Source organism: Cystoisospora suis (assembly GCF_002600585.1).
Source record: "Cystoisospora suis strain Wien I chromosome Unknown contig_2504, whole genome shotgun sequence".
Taxonomy (NCBI): domain Eukaryota; phylum Apicomplexa; class Conoidasida; order Eucoccidiorida; family Sarcocystidae; genus Cystoisospora; species Cystoisospora suis.
In genome coordinates this window covers 20,907-38,850 of record NW_027155303.1, presented here as the reverse complement: position 1 = coordinate 38,850, position 17,944 = coordinate 20,907, and the positions used below count along the sequence as shown (strand labels likewise).

Here is a 17,944-nt window from a genome sequence, read left to right as displayed (position 1 = left end):
GCCAGACATCAGACAACAGAACGAGCAATAGTGGCAATACGGCAGGAATCACAGTGACGGCCACCGCTGTAAGAAGGCCTGCCAGTGCAACTGCTGACACATGGTCTGCCTCCCCCTCTGTGACGAGTGACTCTCGCCGGACTAGTTCATGTGCAACGGCGAGCACGATCGTGGCTAGTCGTTCAGTCGACGTCCGGGACGCAGGCTTTACACCAGCCAGAGACACCCAGCCGGGGGTTTCATGGCGGCGAACAGCTGAGGCTGTCGTGAGCCGTCAAGCACACAGGAATAACAGTGCGGGCATCAATGAACGGCCTCAGGATGGTCGAGGAAAGGGAGCGAAGGGAGGAAGCAGTGTGGGAAGCGTCTCGAGTGCATCAGGTTTTGTTAGTTTGGGTCGAAGTAGTTCTAGCAGCAGTTTTGCAGGCATGTCAAAGCGTACAGTGCGCATGTGGAGCGGGGCGGCAGCGGCCCCTTCCACAGCTACCGCAGCCGGTCAGACCGCCACGAGTGCAGCACAGCAGACGAAGAAACTTTTCGAGCCACCCAGTCGACTGAACTCCGCAGTCGGGCGTTTCTCAGGATCCAGCGTTGCCGGCAGCAACAAGGGGGGGGAGCAGCTGGCCAGCACCGTTCCCAAGCCTGCGACGAAACGCAGAGCTCGGCTAGTGGCACCCGCACCAGCGACCTCAGACGGCGCGCCACCCGCAGCAGGTTCAAAGGCACCTCTGAAATCTCAGTTACAAGGAAAAGCATCGAATCTGGTAGCGAGCGAAGGGGCTCAACGAGCAGCTGCAGAACTGCAGTCCAGGGCAGGAGGAGGTGGTTTGTCTGTAGTGGTGGGCAAATCCTCACTCTTTGGATCATTGTTTGCAAGTCGTTCGCTGAGAGAGACTGCCCGTGAGGAAACGGAGGACCTGTCTCTCCAAAGAAGTCAAACCGAGTATGGCTTGAAGGAGATCGCTGGCAGCAGTCAAGGGAAAAAAGTTCGTCTTGGGGAGCAGTGGGCAACGAGGGTGACAGAGCACACAGACGTCAAAACGAGTTTATCAAAGTCGCGGAGTCTTACGTGCCATCGGGTTTCGCAAACTTCGTCGCCGCCATGCTTGCCAGGGGTCCTGATCGGGAATGTCGGCAGACTGAGTTCGCTTCCGAAAGAGATTTGTTTAGCTTCGGAGAGGAAGTCGACCGAAGCGAGGGGGAGCCTCGAGTTCACTGCGTCGGAGTCACCCAACCAAGCTGATACAACTGCAGGGGGATGTGCCGATGGCCTTACGAGGTACTCGCCGGGTGGGGTGGCGGGAGGTGTTAGAAGCAAAGAACCGACGGTGCAGGCAGGCTACGGGCTATCAAGGACTGCAGGTACGAGGACAGCCGGGCCGCCGCCTACACTCAGCGCGCTGTCCCCCTCCTTGGAGACCGTTCGCCGCGAGAAGAGTATATGTAGTGCAGATTCTTCTTTCCCTAGAGCGACAGATCCAGACGACGCGGCCTTGATCTCTCACAAACCCAGTGGAGGGAGTGAGGGGGAAGCGCGCGCCGGAGGAGCACACAGAGTGAGCTGCTACCGTGCAGCAGCCGCCGTCAGCTTGTATCACGCTACTAACGGCCGTTCAGATGCTTTGACCAATCTGGGCCAGTCGCTGAAGAGAGATTTTCATCCGGAGACGGATGTCTCGGGTGACTATGTTAAGAATACTCAGGAGCAACCAGACAACTCTGACGCAACTCGAGGATATCGACACCTTCAGCGCATGGTTGCAAGACAGCTAACTCCGCTCGACAATCGACACGTGACATGGAAGCCAACTCCTGACAGGCCAAGAACCCAAGCAGGGGCCGCTAAGCTGGGAGTTCCACTGGCACATGGAGTCTTTCCGGACTCGAAGACACCCCCCAGAGGAAGGCTCCGGGTGCACTGCCCAGAGGATGACGACCGAGTGAGTCCTGTCTTGAAAAGTGGCTGTTTCAGGCTAAGCGAATCCCTGGAACGTCACGCTGCAGACGACACATGCGGAGGATGCTCATGTAGACACTGTCTCCCCAGTGCATCCGAGCGCGGACACCTCTCTCAAGGAGAACATTACTCAGGTGATTCGGGGACGAAGTGTCAGACGCCAGTGTGTAGCCAGCATCAGACGATTCCAGCTTCTCGGGAGGGCGGATCAACGGTCTCTGCGAGCCGTCCTGTAAACGAGAACCACGTCCCGCTGCCTGTGAGCCCCGGTAGGTTCGTAGCCCGTCGAGGACAAACAGCAGACGTCGCGCATTCTCCTTTGAAGGACGCCCAGCAGGGGCGGGTGAACGACAGTCTCAAGCAGCGCTCGGCTAATGATCCACGTTGGCGAACACGTCGGGACGGGCATGGCTGCGAACATGCGGCCTGCACTGGACAGGTCAAGGGGGTGCAGCGCCAACAGACCTTGAAAGCAGCAAGGGGGTCCAAGCCATCATCAGACGCAACACGTCCGGATATCATCAGGTCTGACCATCACAGGTCCCTGCGCAGTCCCCCTGAGCACGAAGATGACATTCTCGACCATCAGGAGCTATTCAGACAGCGACAAGAGCAGCAGCAGTTGCGGTTAAGGTTGCTTATGACCCGAGGTCCGCCGTACTTTTCGCCTTCCCAGTCACCTCGCCGAGTTGATAGCCGGGCTGGCACTCCGGAGCCCACCGGCAGCGTGCGCAGGCCGCTGGCATACAATCGTGCCGACGACAGGTGTGCTGGGCGTCACCCACAAGGTGCAGAGGCTCTAGGGCAAGCACCACGCGAGCCGAGCAGTCCTGGGACGGGGGCCGGGAAAATGTCACGAACGCCGAATCAGGGGAAAACATCAGGGGCCCCGGTGGCGAAGCGTGTATTTTGCGGACAGAAAAGAAAAGATAGTAGGTTGGTTTCGGATTGTGAATCTGATGACGTGGGTGCATGCTGTCAGCGCGACGAGGACGGTGGACGACGTGGACCCGAGCGATTTGAAGGCCAAGGCTCGAGGCAGCTTTCTGTCGCTCCCCCAACTCACCAGTGTGGGCAGAGCCGTATCGCGGTGCATGGTCAGGACTCGAAAGTACTCGATGAGCCTGCTACTGGTGCTGCCTCGTGTTGCAGCGGTGTATCAGAGAGCGTCGGGAGCCCTTCCCCAACGCTCCTGGGGCACAGATCAGCGTGTCATTCAAGCGGCTGGAATGGTGGTTGCCTTCCTAACCACTGCCCCTCCGGGTCGTCGGCGAAGCGTTCTGGTGACACCAGGAGTTTTCAGAAAAACTGGGAATCGCTGAGAGGACCACATGTCCACGAGACCTCGTCCCCGTGCGGCGAGGGGGATCCCTTAGCAGCAATGAGAAGATGCCCTACTTGCAACCCGGGATGCTGTGGGGGGAAGCCGTGCAGTCCTGACATGGGAGTGACAGCTGGGTGCCCAGCTCCAGCGAACTGTGGTGGGAGGCCGCGCACAGTCTATCCGCCTGCTGCTCCACATTCGATCGATCACACGGCTCGGTTGTCCTCGTTTTATGCGCTAGACCCGGGAAAGCATTTGATTCATCATGCCGCTTTCGTAAGCCTTGGTGGGACACTGGAAGGAAAGAGGCAAGCGAAGCCTCGATCCCCTTGTAGATGCTGTGGTAGGCGCCGGCGATCCATCGACTACGAAAGCCCCGCCAGTAACGAGAGCGCAGGCAGCCCCAACAGCAGCAGGACAGAAAAGTCGAGCACAGCTGGCAGCGCGTTCCAGAAGAACAATGAATCCGAGCGCGTGCAGGCTGAGGCCAGGAACCTTATCAGGAGGCCCCCACCCCTCAAGCTTCCACCTAGTGGGAGCGTGTTAGCTGATGTGACAGTGACCCCTACAGCGCGAAATCCTGAAGGACCCGGTGGCGCGGAGAGTCGGCAAATCATGCAGTGCTTTGAAGAAGTTAAGGGAGAACCAGAACAGCCATTCAGCAGTACGGAAAGAAATCAGTTACAAGTGAATCCGGCGTCGCGCGCTCGGTTGCAGTCAGCCTCGGTCGCTAATAGTGCAGCCCCCTCTTTGTCTATGCTGCTTTTCCGGCGGCCTCCAAGACTAGAGGAACCACAAGGTCCTTGCGGGTGTGGAGGGATTTGCGGGAGAGGAGGGAACAACAACGTGGCCTCCAGCAAAGTAGGTGGCTGGTGCCCTCTCAAAGCTGAAAAGGCTGGTGAACCGATACGTGGCTGTCGTACTCCCGTTCTGGAACGCAGTAGCATTCATGGCAGCAGCGAGAATAGCAGTCGGGTTCCTCAGCAAGCCACAGACGATATCAGCTGTGCTTCGGGGCGGTTGGAGAAACATGGAAAAGTCTCCGACGGCAATCTTTCCAGCGTGTCCTTGTCACCCGCGACAACGTTAGCTGCTATACCGTTGCCAGTTGACCAGGAAGACGCACAGTTTCACAAGCCCTCAGAAAGCCTTGACAGATGTGACGAGGAGGACCCCAGTGCTGCTTCTAGCGGCCCGCTCGCGCACAGAACTACCTCGGTGACGGCCCGGAACACAGGCTCTGAGACTATTCGAGGTCCTTCATCGGTTACAGGAGCCGGACACGGACAACCAACAGGCTCTCGGTGTGTGCCGAAGTCGGTCACTTGCGACTCCCACACACCGCCTGCAACTGATGAGGTGCTGCGCACCTCGGCCCATTCTCTCGTGTATAGCTGTGCAAGGACCAAGCGAAGGGGATCGAGATGTTTGTCAAGCGGAGACACCACTCGTCAGGAACTGTCCGCGCTAGTCAAGCGGTCAACGGTCACACACGTTCGCTTGTCGCAGACATCGCTTTCAACAGCCCGTGTCGCGGCGATGGAGAGACACTTTCGAAACGACTACAGTGGAGCAGTGGGCAATGAAGATGCGGCTCAGGAGCGTCGAACAAACACCAGTTGCTCTCTCTCAGGAAAACAGTCTTGGCTTGTCTCGGCATCGGAGAAGGAATGCGAAGCTTTGGACAACGCAAAGCAGGATGCGCAGCGTCCCCGTTCGGGAGAAGACTGCGTTCGGAAAGACCGGTTAAGAGAACTGTACAAGATAAGGCGAAGGCGCGCACGACTGTCTCGAGGAGGCGCTTCCTCACGCGTTTCTAGCAAAAGTAGCAGTGACGAGAGCGGAGCGGGCGAGAATGGTAGTAGCGAAATAGAAGATACAGACAGTCACACTGCGAGTGCAGAAGCCCCTTTCCGCCGCACGGAGAGGAACTCACGCAGTGCTTCTTTCCCTGAGGCTGTTCTTGACCAGAAGCGAATCTTCCGGGACCGAGGCGAGGTGATGCGGACACCCGCACAGAAAGACGAGCAGGACAGCTCTCAGCACCGTGAGGTCGGGCGCGCAATGTCAGTCCCCTCGGGCGTACTCCACTCTTCCCCGGGCGAGGCGACGTTGAGAGGGACAGGGGCTTCCCGATTTCAAAATCCTTTTTCGTCGCCTGCACTAGTAGATGATGGTGCTCGTCTTCTCTCGACAGCGGAGGGCTGCATCCGAACGGACACCGCCATCGCGGGTGCCGACTCTCGAGAAAGCTTGGGCGGAGGGCACGCGAACGTCCCGGGTCTCGATTCTTTGACCACGCCTTGCAGGAGGGCAGAGGAAGTGGCAGCTGGACAGAGCAGAAGTCAGAGAGAAGGAGCCGACAAGGGAGACAAGCGACTGCCGTCAGACGCAGTAATTAGTGTCTCCTCTTCCTTCGGTTCCACTGCGAAAGAGAGAGACCGTGCTACTGTAAAATCCTCAGGGCATCTGTACCCTCTGTCAGCTGGCAAAGTGCAGCAGGATCAAGTTCCCCTACGCGAAGACCACGAAGTCGCGAACGTCTTCGCCGTTGAGTCTTCCAGTTGTCCGCCTGTTGAAGCCTTTCAAGCAGATAACGTACTCAAGTGTGGTCCGGAGACGGAGTCCCCGACAACAGGCGAAACTGACAGAGACACGAACCGCAGCCGGCGTGCAATCAAAAAACGAAGCGCCGTTGCGATCGAAAAGAAGCGGAGCAGTACCAGTGCGGGAAGTTGCGATGGTTTCGACGATGCCGCATCCACCCCTCTCTTCTGCTCCCTGTCATCTTCATCCTTTTCCTCGTCCTCGGCTGCTGGGCCTGTGGACGCCACCTCTAGCTGGTCAGTCTTCTCTCCCGCCGACAGTCAGCCGAAAGCGAGCGAGGACAGCTCGCGGCTCGAGACCTCTCACATACCCCAACAGCTAGCTCTAGATTGTCCAGAAGTGCGAGTGAAGACGGAACAAGTGTCTACTGCCTCTCCCCCCCTGAGCCTCCAGCAGCAGGTATAATGACAGGGCAATCCGGCAGCTGCCGGCACGGGTTTGCGCGCGGGAGAAAACTGCGCCAGGCACCCGCCCCTTTGCGTCCAGTACGTGTGGTGCCACTCGCATAGGAAACCGGTCTGCGATGTTGCGATATGACAGACCCGTACTACCCGACCAGATTGGCCACGACGTTTGGCTTATCACGGAGTGGACGTCTTCTGCATCCGCGAACTTCTACAGGTGTTGGAGTGGCCAGAGAAAATGAGGGTGGGGTGCTCCCCCCTAGGGACGATCCGACCAGGTGGAAGGTGCTGCGTAAGCCTCGCAGAGTCCGGCGGCTTGCTCTCACTCGGCCTTGTAGTCGTCTCTCCCCTTTTTCATTTCGACGCCAAAATTTGGTTTAAATCTTGTGGCCTGGCTGCGGGAGAACGCAGGTGACAATCCTCCGGTTGTCGGACTGTCACGGCGTTGCTTTGCACCTGTATCTGCACTCCGCTTGGGTTAGACATTCTCGCAGTTTTGTTTTTTAGTCATCAAGCGGATCTGTCAGACAACTTGTGGTCCTTGTTTCTACCTGGCACCGAACTGCCCAGCGGCCCAAGCGCCGAGCTGAGCGTGTTCTACTTTCACATGCTTCCCTGTGTTCTCCCTGTGTGGCTGAGAGGTCTGTGATAATACAACAAGTCCGAGTGAGACAGAGTACTTGAGTTGTTAACAGTACTCACTTACTAGGGAAGCTTGTTATGTTTGGCATGACAGTAGATGCTTGTTATCGTTTAGCGTGTGTACTTGTTTTCGTCTCTGTCAGTGTCTGCGTGTGTTCTGACCCGTCCGCCCAAAGCAGTTTAGTTCCCCTTCTGTCACAGTCATTTTGGTTTCTCATTTGGACCACGTCGTAGGAACAATCAGCAAACGAAGACACTGAGCATGTTATTGTGAAAACGCGGCCAGTGAAGAAAGAATTAGTGTTCGAAGAACTTTAGATATCCCCTGTGTGAAGAACCGCATTTTTACGTCGGGTGGATATCTGACGCAGCTATCCAAAAGTACGCGTCTTCTCTTTTTGTCCGGCAGCTTTCACCAGACGCGTTGAGTTCAGTCAAGTCCTACTGCGTTTCCCTCATCCATGAACAAAGCTGTGACCAAAAGAAAGATCCCTTGGTTGTTGCTCTCTGAACGTGTAAGGGAGAATGAGCAGGGTCTGCCTCACAACCTATCCCTTGCAAGCCAGGCGCCAGTCTCCTTTCAGTACATGGAGACTTTTGATGTGGCGGCCGGTCCGCTTGCTTGTCACGTGCATGCCCCATTTGTTATCGATGTGACTTGACAGGAAGAAAAGCAGTGTTTTTGTTTCCCGCGCGTCTAAGCGCGCAACTGCGTGATGGTGAGATTCTGTCGTGTGCCCGTCCATTTTCGTACATGGACCGTTCGGTTCCGAATCCCTCACTTACCTTCACTAACCGGAGTCTCCCAACATGTCCAAACAGCGCCTAGTGCGGCCGAGAAGCGCGTGCTCAGGTTGACTCTCCAAACTATTTCCGGAGTCACCCTGGTGAAATCCTCATAAATGTTCTTTTGTATAAAACTTCGAAATGTTGAAGAGCCGCAATGGGGCACTAAAGTTAGAGCGAGGCTGACACACGAGTCTACACGGTTGTGCGTGTCGCCGGCGTCTACACGCGCACTGGAGCGAGAGCTACCCCGTCAAGCAGTCAGTACGGTCCCTTTAACAGCGTGTGCCCAAAGCTGCCGACACCTCCGCCGCGGGCCGCCTTTTTGAGAAGCAGAGACTGGGACACGCGTGCCCGAGCGAAGGCACCAGTAGTGGAACGGATCAAATGTGTTTCACTACGCTTCTCGGCATGGTGTGCAACTGTGGAGCCTCAAAGAAAAACCGCTTCCTGGGCGACCCAGGAACGCTGTTTGCCGCAACAACGAAGGTTGGCGCACTGATTTATTAGGCCATTCAGTGCCACCGTATTCGCGGGGATTCACGCTCTAACACCTGCGATACGAGCAGATGTCGGTGCGCTGCCGCTGAGGGCGTACGCTGATGTGTCGAGTACAAGATATACGGGTACCGGAACCGAGATGGAGTAAGCACTGCAGCGGTACAGCCCAACGACAACACTGCAACACCAACACTCACTGCAGGACCTCCTGGGACAACGAAAATCTGTGAATTTCGAAACACTTTCCTTACTATGAAAAAGTTTGGAGAGACACAGAAGTTTCCAGAAACACGAAACTCCAGATCAGCACGCCACACGGCAAAATTCTGAGCTCCGCAGCAAACTCGGGCACAGCAGTGAAGGCGGCCTTCCCAGTAGAACCGCCTTTCACTCTGCTGTCAATTCTGCCAACCGGAGAGCCGATCGTCATGACGTGGAGCAGAGAACAGCCCCCCACGTGGCAGATGAGCCGGTTGCTTCCCGAGGTTGGCATCAACGTACTCCCACTCCCAAGAAGGAACTTCGCTGGTCACACCAAATCTTCAAGAGTGTGCTACTCTCGCGTCGGTCCAGAGCGCCTTTCTGTGACCGTAAGCAAAAACAGATAAGCATCGTTTTGGATGACCCCGCAAGATTATCGTCGTGTCTCACGAGTCTGAAGAGGCCCTCATGCCTAACCCCACTCCATCACAGCCAGTCGTGGGTGTAGTAGGAGAGCCACTCGTCAATTCCCTGGACCGTCTTCCGGGCGGATGCTCCAGATGCCCACGCCAGCATCCCGCGCTTGCGCCTCAAGGTCCTCGAGCTACTCACAGCCACAGCACGATTCGCGGAAGACAGACAGTGTCTCACTATTACGGACCTACCAGTCTTCTCACGCCCCTGACAACGCTTCCCTGCCCCTCGAGTGTGGTTCTTCCACGGCGGTGCCGTCAACTACCGTTGTAGCGTCCGACTTTGTCCGCCCGTCCAGACCGCCTTCTCGCTCCTCCCCGAATGCGTGCCCCAACCCAGATTCATTCCGACTGATACTATGTGCACCTGCGTGCTATTTACCAGTGGTATACAGCCACACATGTGTATGCAGACCTGCACGCCTTAGCGGCAACACTGCGGGGTTCCGGTACAGCCACTCATGTGTACAGACCTGCACGTCTTAGTGCCAAAACTGCGAGGATCCAGTAGTCCATTGCGCACCTCCTCCTGCAGGAAGCTTTCTTTTTTTTTCGAAAGCAGGTAGTACTAGATGCGGGTGTCAACACGAACTACTCAGTCGGTGCCGCGGGCATTCCAACTTGCATGTCCTAGTCAAACCATGTACACCGTACGGGTAGCCCCACCTAACTGGCACCACCAGACAGCTAGCTATCTAGCCTTAGAGAGACTAGGAAGAGCCCCACTTCTTCGTAGAGCTTTGCTGCGCCTACCTTTTTCCTGCGCTGCAGCAGTCTCTGCCGCCTCCAGAAGGACACACCAAACCAGCCGGGCTGTCTCGAGCAACTGTCACTCTCAGTCTGAAGTCTGCCAACTGCCACAACTGCCAGCCCACGACTAAGAAGTTCTTCAGCAAGATCGTGAGACTTCAAGCTGAAGAGACGTCCGTCCCAGTAGCGCACGTTTACAAAGACGCAAGGCGACGCGCTAGAGTGTTTCGCTTCTTCATCTCCCTGTCGCGGTGTTCCTCCGTCCCTGTGTCCTGGGAGGGACAAACACTCCTTCAATTGGTTTCCTGTAGCAAGTGTGCTGTGTGGGCTTGTCTGAGTTCCTTTCGCCAGGCATCCCCTCGCTCCTACGACGGTATCCTCATTCGACTGTCTTCCTCCCTCATTCTGCCGTCCGTATTTCAGCACCTCGTCCGTCTTGGTCCGCGCTGGAGAGTTCCTTTGGTTTCCGCAGTGCTGTCCTTCTCTTGATACCACGGTTACATCGACAAGGCGTCCGAACACATGCGTGGTGAGAAAATCTGGTTGTCAGAATAAAAGCACAACACCAAGAGACCACTGAAACCGCTGGGAGCGTCTTCGCCGCAAGCACCATTCGGTTCAAGCGATACGCTGCGATTGTGAATCTGCTTCGTCGGCAAACCGAGAAGCACACCAGGATCGAGGTTAGACTACCTTGGCTCGCTCAGCAGGCATCCCAAATAACAACGCGCTGGTGATGCGTCGAGAAGATGCCAGTATCAAATCACTGGGTTCCACTGATCATAGTGATTTCATCCGAAAGAGGACTGAAGAAAAAGTGGACGAGCAGGAGATATGCTCGGTGTGGCTGATGCCTTTCCAGAGACTAAAGCACGGAGAACGCGTGTCAGCTTCATAAACACATGATCTTTACGAATCAGGAAACCGGCGCCCTGTTCTCTCACTTCTTAGAATTGTAACGCTTTTCTCCTCCTTGCCTAGCCTGGCTGCTCTAAAATGCCAGGGATCTCGGTTCAGCGGAATGCTGACTTCGTGTAAACGCATCAGGAGCAGGTCGCGGCCGCGAGCGAGGACTTCTGACTTCTCTGCTCTCCCAGTATCCTCAGAGGAGAAAGACCCCCCACCCGATGGCGGACGCGGAACGAAAAGAGGAAGAGGATGGAAAATACGAAAGACCCGGTGAAGAAGAGGAACGTGATACAACCATAACCCTCCTGACGCAGAAAAGATACGAAGAGGAACATACGAGCACCGACAAGTTCATGGTGTTGCCCGGTTCCCATAGAGGGACACCAGGCGCTTGGCGTCACGACGAAGACACATGCATTCTTCAGTGAAAGGTCTGGTAACGGGGTTTCGCTCAACAGAGAAGCTCCTGAAGCGGAACACAGTTACTCGTGGAAGTGTTGCTCTTGTCCGCTGCGCCCCTGCACAAAAGACAGCGAGTATCACTTCTATCCCAACCTGCAGTGTAGCAGTCTCGTTAGACCAACAGAGAGCAGCGATAACAAGTTATACCACTATCCGGTCAGACGGCCCCTGTCTATGCTCAGGAAGATTGTAATAACGCCTCAATGTGACACGAGCTGTGCAACAAGAACTGTTCCCTTCTCTACCGATATATCCCGAGGTACACCGCGAAAGCAGGACTCAACCAAGAATCATTGCAGCTACCACAGTCTCTCACTCCAGCAGCTCTTGTACACTTGGCTGGTCGCGTGCGCTTTCGCCTTTCCTTGCTCGTGACACGAACTGTAAGAATCCGGTGCGAGAAGCATTGTCCAGAAGAAGACTCCAAGCTTCGCCGTTTAGAATTGCTCAAAAGAAGACAAGCAGAAAATAGGCTATCAGAGACACCAGCAAAGGCGCTGGAATCCAGTTGAACTGACTTGTGTAGCCTTAGACCGCTGACCCAAAGATATCCCGAGACTTCACAGAATGCGGCTATGGTCTCGGCACAGCGCTGATAAACCACGCGTTTCTAAAATTCTCCTGCATCCAAAACTGGTTCATCACATATCTTGAGGGGGACGGACTGACCTGTACAGAAATCCGCTGAAACAAGAACTCCCCGCAATTTTGCCTGTCGAGCGACTAAAGCAGGTGGGATGTCCACCACCCTACGAATTCTGTTGATCTGAAGAAAGCGCAGCAAAAGGAGTGATACGGCGTAGCCCCCCGTCGCGAAGCAGTTGTACTGGCAATACTGCAACAGCCCAAGCGGATTGCGTCTCCACCGCTCGGACGTCAGAACTTTCCTCGATCGCCCTGGGTCTACTCTCAGCCGACAAAACGTCAAGCCGGCACCAACGTGAGGTCCTCCTTCTCAACTTCCCGAACGCGGCCGCACTTCGGCCCCGGCATTCTGGAGAAAAGAAGACCGGTGCAGCTCGTGCAGACAAGATAGGTATCAACGCTCGATGAGGATGCCGAGCTCATCAGGCAAGCCCCTTCGGAAGAATGTATGATCTGCAATCTCATCAGCCCATCGATCTTTGCCGTACTTAGAGGCGGATACATTGTCCAACCAGTACCACTTCTCCCAGGCATACCCAGAAGTTCGTTTCTTATAAACCGTAACACGAGATGGCGAACTACATGTGTGCGCATACCAAGAAGGGGTCCGCGAAACAAACAGCACACTACGTGGCCCTAGTGTTCCCTAGACCCACTCTAGGAAGAAGAATGTCCCACAACACCTGCAATGCTTGCTGCACTTCCGCTTGGCGCCGCGGATGCAGCTGATCGTCACTCGCAACGATTCCTGACTCGCTTACAAGATTCACAATAGAAGAGCTCTAGGACTGTACGGGTACCCCCGATACCGAGAAGCGAGCATTTCAGAAAGCATAACTGAAGGCACATAAATCCAGATATCCTCCCGACAGTGCACGCTGCCGTCACCTAGGCGATTCGAGCGTCTGAAAAGAGAGTTCGTGGAAACCCTGTTCGTGTCCGTCTTAGCGGAGCTCACTTACTCTGTGGTCTCGGATACTTCTCTTGAAAACCCAAAGGGAAACAGCGGCTGTCGCGTATAGGGAGGCAGAGATCAATCGCTGATGCCCATCTACCCAGTCCCGTGCGAGAAGGAATGCTGAACGGGAGCGCAACCGCACACTTGTAGCTGTGTCATCCAAGTCCTCGCTGTCCATGGCTACCCGCAGAGAGAGAGCGAAGTTCAGTCCGTCTGTGCAACAGACGGACAAGGCACTGCAGTGGACGTGCCGTGGCCAAGCTCAGCGAAGGAAAGCGCTCCGTAGCCGCAAGAATTCATATATTAAGTCCCCGACGGTCGGTAGCTAAAAACGAAAGATAAGCTTGCCGTTGCGTCTTTCTTTGACTTGAAACCCTTCTGCAACTCTCACGGCGTCAGCAAATGTTCGCACATCGCCGTTCTCGGTCTGAAGTCCAAGGTTTCTCTTTGAGATCTTAACCAAGAACACGAGCGACTTCTTAACGGACCAGGCAATGTAAAGAAGAGAAAACTGCAGCTTCTCAGGAGAGGCGCAGACCGGACTTGATCGTGTGCGAGGAACTGGAGCAGTTGCGGCAGTCCGAAAAACGTGTATCCAGAGTAAAGAGGCCTCACTCCGCAGGTGCTACCCATCAGTAATGTGGTTGCAGAGACGGTTGAGCGTGCGAGACCGGGTCGTGACACTCTTGAACCGGATACAACGGCCCCAGACGCAAGCTGACCCAATGACAGACAGCAGGCCTGAGCAAGAAACGCGATTTCCACCAAAAGGAACGAAGCTGTCCGGCTTCGAAAGTCAGCCTCGACCAGCAAAAAACTCTTCTCCGGACGAGAGGAAGAGGAAGAAACAAGGCCCGCATCTGCCACGCTTTTTCGACCGGACACGCCCATCACAGTGCTAAAATGCTGGGGCACAAGCCCCAGCACCGTTGCCGGGAAGAGGCACAACATGCGAAGCGCCGAAACAGTAACGCTGGCCCCCCGCTCCGTTCGAATGTGAATCTGCATTTCTCCAGCGTGTTCCTGTTCAGCTAATAGCCAACTGCCGCGTCTGCCGCCTACAGTGGCCAATTTCCTGGGGGCCAAGGTATCTCACAGTACTTTGCCCTGGAAAACGTGACCGTTACGCAGCGGTGACGTCCCCCTTCAGCAGTTTGGTTCCTGCTTGTTGGCGTCCTCCGGGGAGACGCCAGGCCGGTCGTGTGGCTGCTGTGCCAAGCAGGGAGCGCGTTGTATGGGACTGCGACGGGTTCTAACCGCACTCGACAGTGAGCCGAACCCCTTAGGCCTCGAGTCGCGTTGCGGGAGCCGGGACCGTATAGGTCGCCGTCTCCTTCGGCTTGTCAGAGCACTTCATTTTTTTTCCCACTGTGTGCAGAGTTATCTCTGGCAACCGTATAGGTCCTCCTTTTTTTTAACAGCACAACGTGTCATTAGCACGAGAGGTACAACTTGACTGATAACTAGATTCGAACAGGTATTCAGGTTTTGTAAGAAAGACTCATTCACTGCGCTCTGTAGGGAAGGCCCTGTGGCGCTCTGCGGGCTCGTTTCCATACACAGGCAGAAAGGGCCGATGTTGTAGGGGAACGTGTCCGGCTTAAAACTGAAGTCTCTGTGCCGCGGTTCGGATCCTGCTGTCAGAAAACGCGTACCAGGCTGCTGATGCGTCGCTTCTTTCCGATGTTCCGGTTTTCTAATTTCTTTTTCTCCACCGCAGTACTGTCTAGGCGAACTCGCAGTTAAGGCGCTCCGAAGTGACCAACGGAGAAGGTCTCTCGGGCGACCTTGGTGAAGCGAGGAGCATACTGGTAGTCGCACGACTGTTCGGAAATTTTCTTCCTGGTTTGGGAGTCGCGTAACATGGCGTACATTCCCGAGCGACCCCTGGAAATCTACGAACCTCCCAACCCGAATGGCATGCCGTTGTGGCAGGTGCCTTTTGCAGGTGAGCATTCAGGAAAACAGTTAGCAAGGGGTTGCTGATTTACGGCGTGGAGTTGTAACGTTCGTGGCGATAGACGTGCTCGGTCACCAGCGTGTCCTGGTCGCGCTTATCACTTCGCGCATTTGCATGTGTTGCTGTGTGCTCGCGCGTGCGCACCCCTGTGATCTTTTCAGCGGCGGGAGCAATAGTTGACTGCATCACGTGCCAGGGACCGAGGAGAGATTTTGAAGTCGAACAACAGTTTCGACTGCGCAATGCTCTGCGGATGTATCCCGGCCCCGAGATCCATAATAAAGCCGTTTTCACAACTATCCCGTTGAGGGATGAAGCCGTACGGCGCGGACTGATTCAGGTTCCGAGCAACCAGATGTATACTGAAACGTACCGCTCTCCTTTAGGTGTTCCGCAGCAGCTTGTGCCGGTGCAGGCGGCCCCTCGCGATGTACCGCCCATGCCTGTTTATTCTTCTCCGCCACAAGTGTTTGTCAGGCAGGTGATGCCAACCACGGTGACAAGAGTATATGACGGAGCTCCTTTGTACAGGGCATCTCAGCCCGTGCTCACCAACCCTCCCTCGGATCCTGTGGTGGGTTCTTTCGTGTCCAGCTGGGCCCCGTACGCCTGGAAAGAGCCACTTGTCAGCTGTAGCACGGCCCACACTGTGGAGTCTGTTTCGAAGGCAGTTCAGGTTAGCCCTGGAAAAGCTGACTTTGGTGAAGCCATCGTGAAAGACTCTGTGACCTCAGGCCACGATGCAGGTGCATTTGAACAACTGGAATCAACAAACCATACAGTGTCCGGTGAAGAAGAGAAATCTGACCCGACTGTGTCAAAAGAAGGCATCACCAAAGCCACGTCGCTGTCAGTCGGGAGTACCGACAGCGTTGAGGTGGCGGGAGACGGGGATGACCGCGAGAAAGCATCAGAGCAGCTCCGGAAGAAGGCACAGTCAAGCGGGGAAGGCTTCAAGAGCGGCAAACCCGTGGATGAAACAGCAGCCGCGGGGGGGCAGCTCCAGACGACTACGACAGCCAGTGAAGCACTAAGTACGCCGAGGGTGACCAAAGAGCAAGCAGTGCATGCAGTGGTTTCTTCTGGCAGAGGTACGAAAGCGCATGACGCAAAACAGCCTGGTTGATATTTCGTTTTTCTCTTGTGTAGTCGAAGTGGTTTGCCGCTTTGTTGACAGCTTTAGACCGAAGGCGCGGACAGTGGTCCGTGCACTCACTCTTCAGTTGACTCGATTGTGTGGCAGCCGCGCTCTCATGACTCTGCGTGCAGGTGTGAAAGCGGGTGCGCACCCTGTTGGCTTTGTCCCACCCGAGGATCCGCGCGACTACAAAGAACTAAGGATTGGAGACAGCGTGTACTTGATGGGGGGCACATTTTATCTCAGTGATACCGGAGCGTATTTGTTGGGTTTGCGGAACTGACGAAGTGAGGAAGAGCGATGTTGATACGCAAACTGGGTGATGATACACTCTCGCATCGTGATTCGCCGTTTTGGGAGACGGCAAGGCGCAGGAAGCATCTTGAGAGTGTGGACTGGCTTTTTGCAAGGGGACATGCGTCGGCATCGGTGCAACAGCATCTCCGCGTCCAAACCGGTGGTAGGGCGCAAAGAACCGTGGCGCAACTGGGCGCTGTGGAGGTGTACTGGTGAAGGAATTGTTTTTCTTAAATGCTTCAGCTCCCGGGGGGTTTCTCAGAGAACCAGAGCTATTCGTCTTTCGTAGTCTGACGGCCCATTGAGGGCGCCCCCGTCGGCTCGCTTGACCCTGTCGGTGCGCATAAGTTGTGTTAACAGTCTCCAAGTAATGGAGATATTTGAAGGCATGAGAGGAACGCCTGTAGTATTCATTGGAAGCCTCCTCGAGATCGGAGTGCGGAGTAGCGCCTTCGGAGGTGTTATAGCAGTGCCGAGAGAGGAGCATGCCGTCCCGTGAGCTTAGTGTTTCGCGCGAGCGAATGCAATCTGAAGGTGATCTTTGTCGAAGACTGTATAGTAACTGCGTAGAAACACCTGTTCGCCCGTGACAACGGGTGTTGAAATGCAGCACTTTCTACGTGCAAGTACATCCAGCTCACCTGCCCAAGTGTCCAGCCTTCAAGACCCTAAGTGAATATATGTGAGCACAGACTTCCAGTCGTAGTTTTAGGTGACAGCTTACATCTTCATCTGCTGCGTCGTCCGCGGCTATTCCCAGCATGCACTCCCGTGACCCGTCGTCGTCGATAAACTCCAAAACGTAGTCTTCAGGACTAAGACGCGCTTCAACGACGGTGTCTACACCTGAGCGGTAGGAATGCCGTTATATCAGGGAAATCGCTATGGTACGCACGACTGTACCTTCCTTTTGATTGCCGAGAAATTCGAAGACCTGGTTTGCCAGCCGTGAGTCACAGCGTTCAAGACGATTGCTGGTGACGCCCATACCAGGTCAGGAAGATGCTCCTTGTCGGCGCAGGTGGTAACGGATAGGTCCTTCAGATCCGACTCCATCACTCGCTGGACGGCGCTTCTGTGCGGCAAAAAACTGCGCAGCTTGACATCGACTGTCTTACAGCAGGTGCGTATATGAGGTAAGTTCCCGTATCCACTATCGATTTCGCTGCGTCAGCGGTCTCATTGAGCGACCGCCTCGAGCGAGTACTTCGCCTGGCTTACTCTTGGCCCCAGCGGAGCTCCGGACATCAGCTTTCTTTGTCACAGTCATAAATGCATCTGCTGACCGTGGCTCTTCTCGGACGCCCAGGAGCGTCACTGAAGATGACTCATGAAGCAAGCCTAGTGTGAATATCGATTGCGACCCAGGTTACCTGTCCAATAGCTGTTTGAGGGGTCCACTGGGACCCAGCTGGAGACACCGGTATGCCATACTGGCTCGGCTCACTTTATTCCAAACACTGTACCTGAATTCTTCATTTGGGTATTCCTTTTTGGAAAGGTCTGCTCCTCCGAAAGTCATGGAACCGCCTGAACTCCGATATCGGAAGAAGACCGCTGTGCACCACTGCAGGACTGACTGACCATCGGCGCTTAAGTAATAAGCAAATTGATTCTGCCATCCGCCGAGTAGACTTGGAAGATTACTCGCGTATTTGTTCAAGACTGACCGCCAGGTTCTTCGATTCAAGGACCTTTGACTGGACGATATGATCGAGACTGCAAGCGACAATGGGATGTAACCTCCTACTTCACTGTTGAGACAAACACCTTACAAGGGCGCCACCCCTCTGTTACTGATCTCGTGATTTTTGAAGCCTAGTCCGACTATCCCATCCTGCAGGCACGGTTTCTTTTTTACTCACAAGCACAACAAGGGGAGTAAGTGCTACAACCGTACCCATGCCAGATCTTTTAGGAGTGGTATATC

General features: G+C 55.2%; 3 protein-coding genes across 3 annotated transcripts in view; 2 read left to right on the top strand and 1 right to left on the bottom strand.

Moving 5' to 3' along the window:
• CSUI_005192 (uncharacterized protein) overlaps positions 1–8,043 on the top strand; it is an 11,947-nt gene extending 3,904 nt beyond the window's left edge. Inside the window, exon 1 of the mRNA XM_068065370.1 lies at positions 1–8,043. This exon is cut by the window's left edge and continues 3,904 nt beyond it. Within this exon, the coding sequence (XP_067922656.1) occupies positions 1–6,293 (6,293 nt within the window). The 3' untranslated portion in view covers positions 6,294–8,043.
• A 694-nt stretch (positions 8,044–8,737) lies between these two features.
• Positions 8,738–13,835, bottom strand: CSUI_005191 (uncharacterized protein). The gene is made up of 5 exons (XM_068065369.1): positions 12,624–13,835; positions 11,686–11,782; positions 10,590–10,859; positions 9,649–10,184; positions 8,738–9,026 (listed from the first exon to the last, which is right to left on the bottom strand). Exons 1-5 carry the CDS (start codon positions 12,795–12,797, stop codon positions 8,946–8,948), a joined length of 1,158 nt encoding a protein of 385 aa, XP_067922655.1. The 5' UTR covers positions 12,798–13,835; the 3' UTR covers positions 8,738–8,945.
• Positions 13,449–16,267, top strand: CSUI_005190 (uncharacterized protein). Its single transcript, XM_068065368.1, has 4 exons — positions 13,449–13,887; positions 14,340–14,567; positions 14,741–15,670; positions 15,849–16,267. Exons 2-4 carry the CDS (start codon positions 14,483–14,485, stop codon positions 15,998–16,000), a joined length of 1,167 nt encoding a protein of 388 aa, XP_067922654.1. The 5' UTR covers positions 13,449–13,887; positions 14,340–14,482; the 3' UTR covers positions 16,001–16,267.
• The last annotated feature ends 1,677 nt before the right edge of the window (positions 16,268–17,944 follow it).

Bases quoted from the DNA above. Each gene is read 5' to 3' on its own strand.
- CSUI_005191 (XM_068065369.1), bottom strand. From the start codon at position 12,797: ATGGACAGCGAGGACTTGGATGACACAGCTACAAGTGTGCGGTTGCGC. The intron at 10,860-11,685 runs GTCAGTCCGTCC...TTTCTGCGTCAG, and splicing joins TTCAGCGGATTTCTGTACAG to GAGGGTTATGGTTGTATCAC. The intron at 10,185-10,589 runs GTGAGAGAACAG...TCTGACAACCAG, and splicing joins AAGCGTTACAATTCTAAGAA to ATTTTCTCACCACGCATGTG.
- CSUI_005190 (XM_068065368.1), top strand. From the start codon at position 14,483: ATGGCGTACATTCCCGAGCGACCCCTGGAAATCTACGAACCTCCCAAC. The intron at 14,568-14,740 runs GTGAGCATTCAG...TGATCTTTTCAG, and splicing joins GTGGCAGGTGCCTTTTGCAG to CGGCGGGAGCAATAGTTGAC. The intron at 15,671-15,848 runs GTACGAAAGCGC...CTCTGCGTGCAG, and splicing joins AGTGGTTTCTTCTGGCAGAG to GTGTGAAAGCGGGTGCGCAC.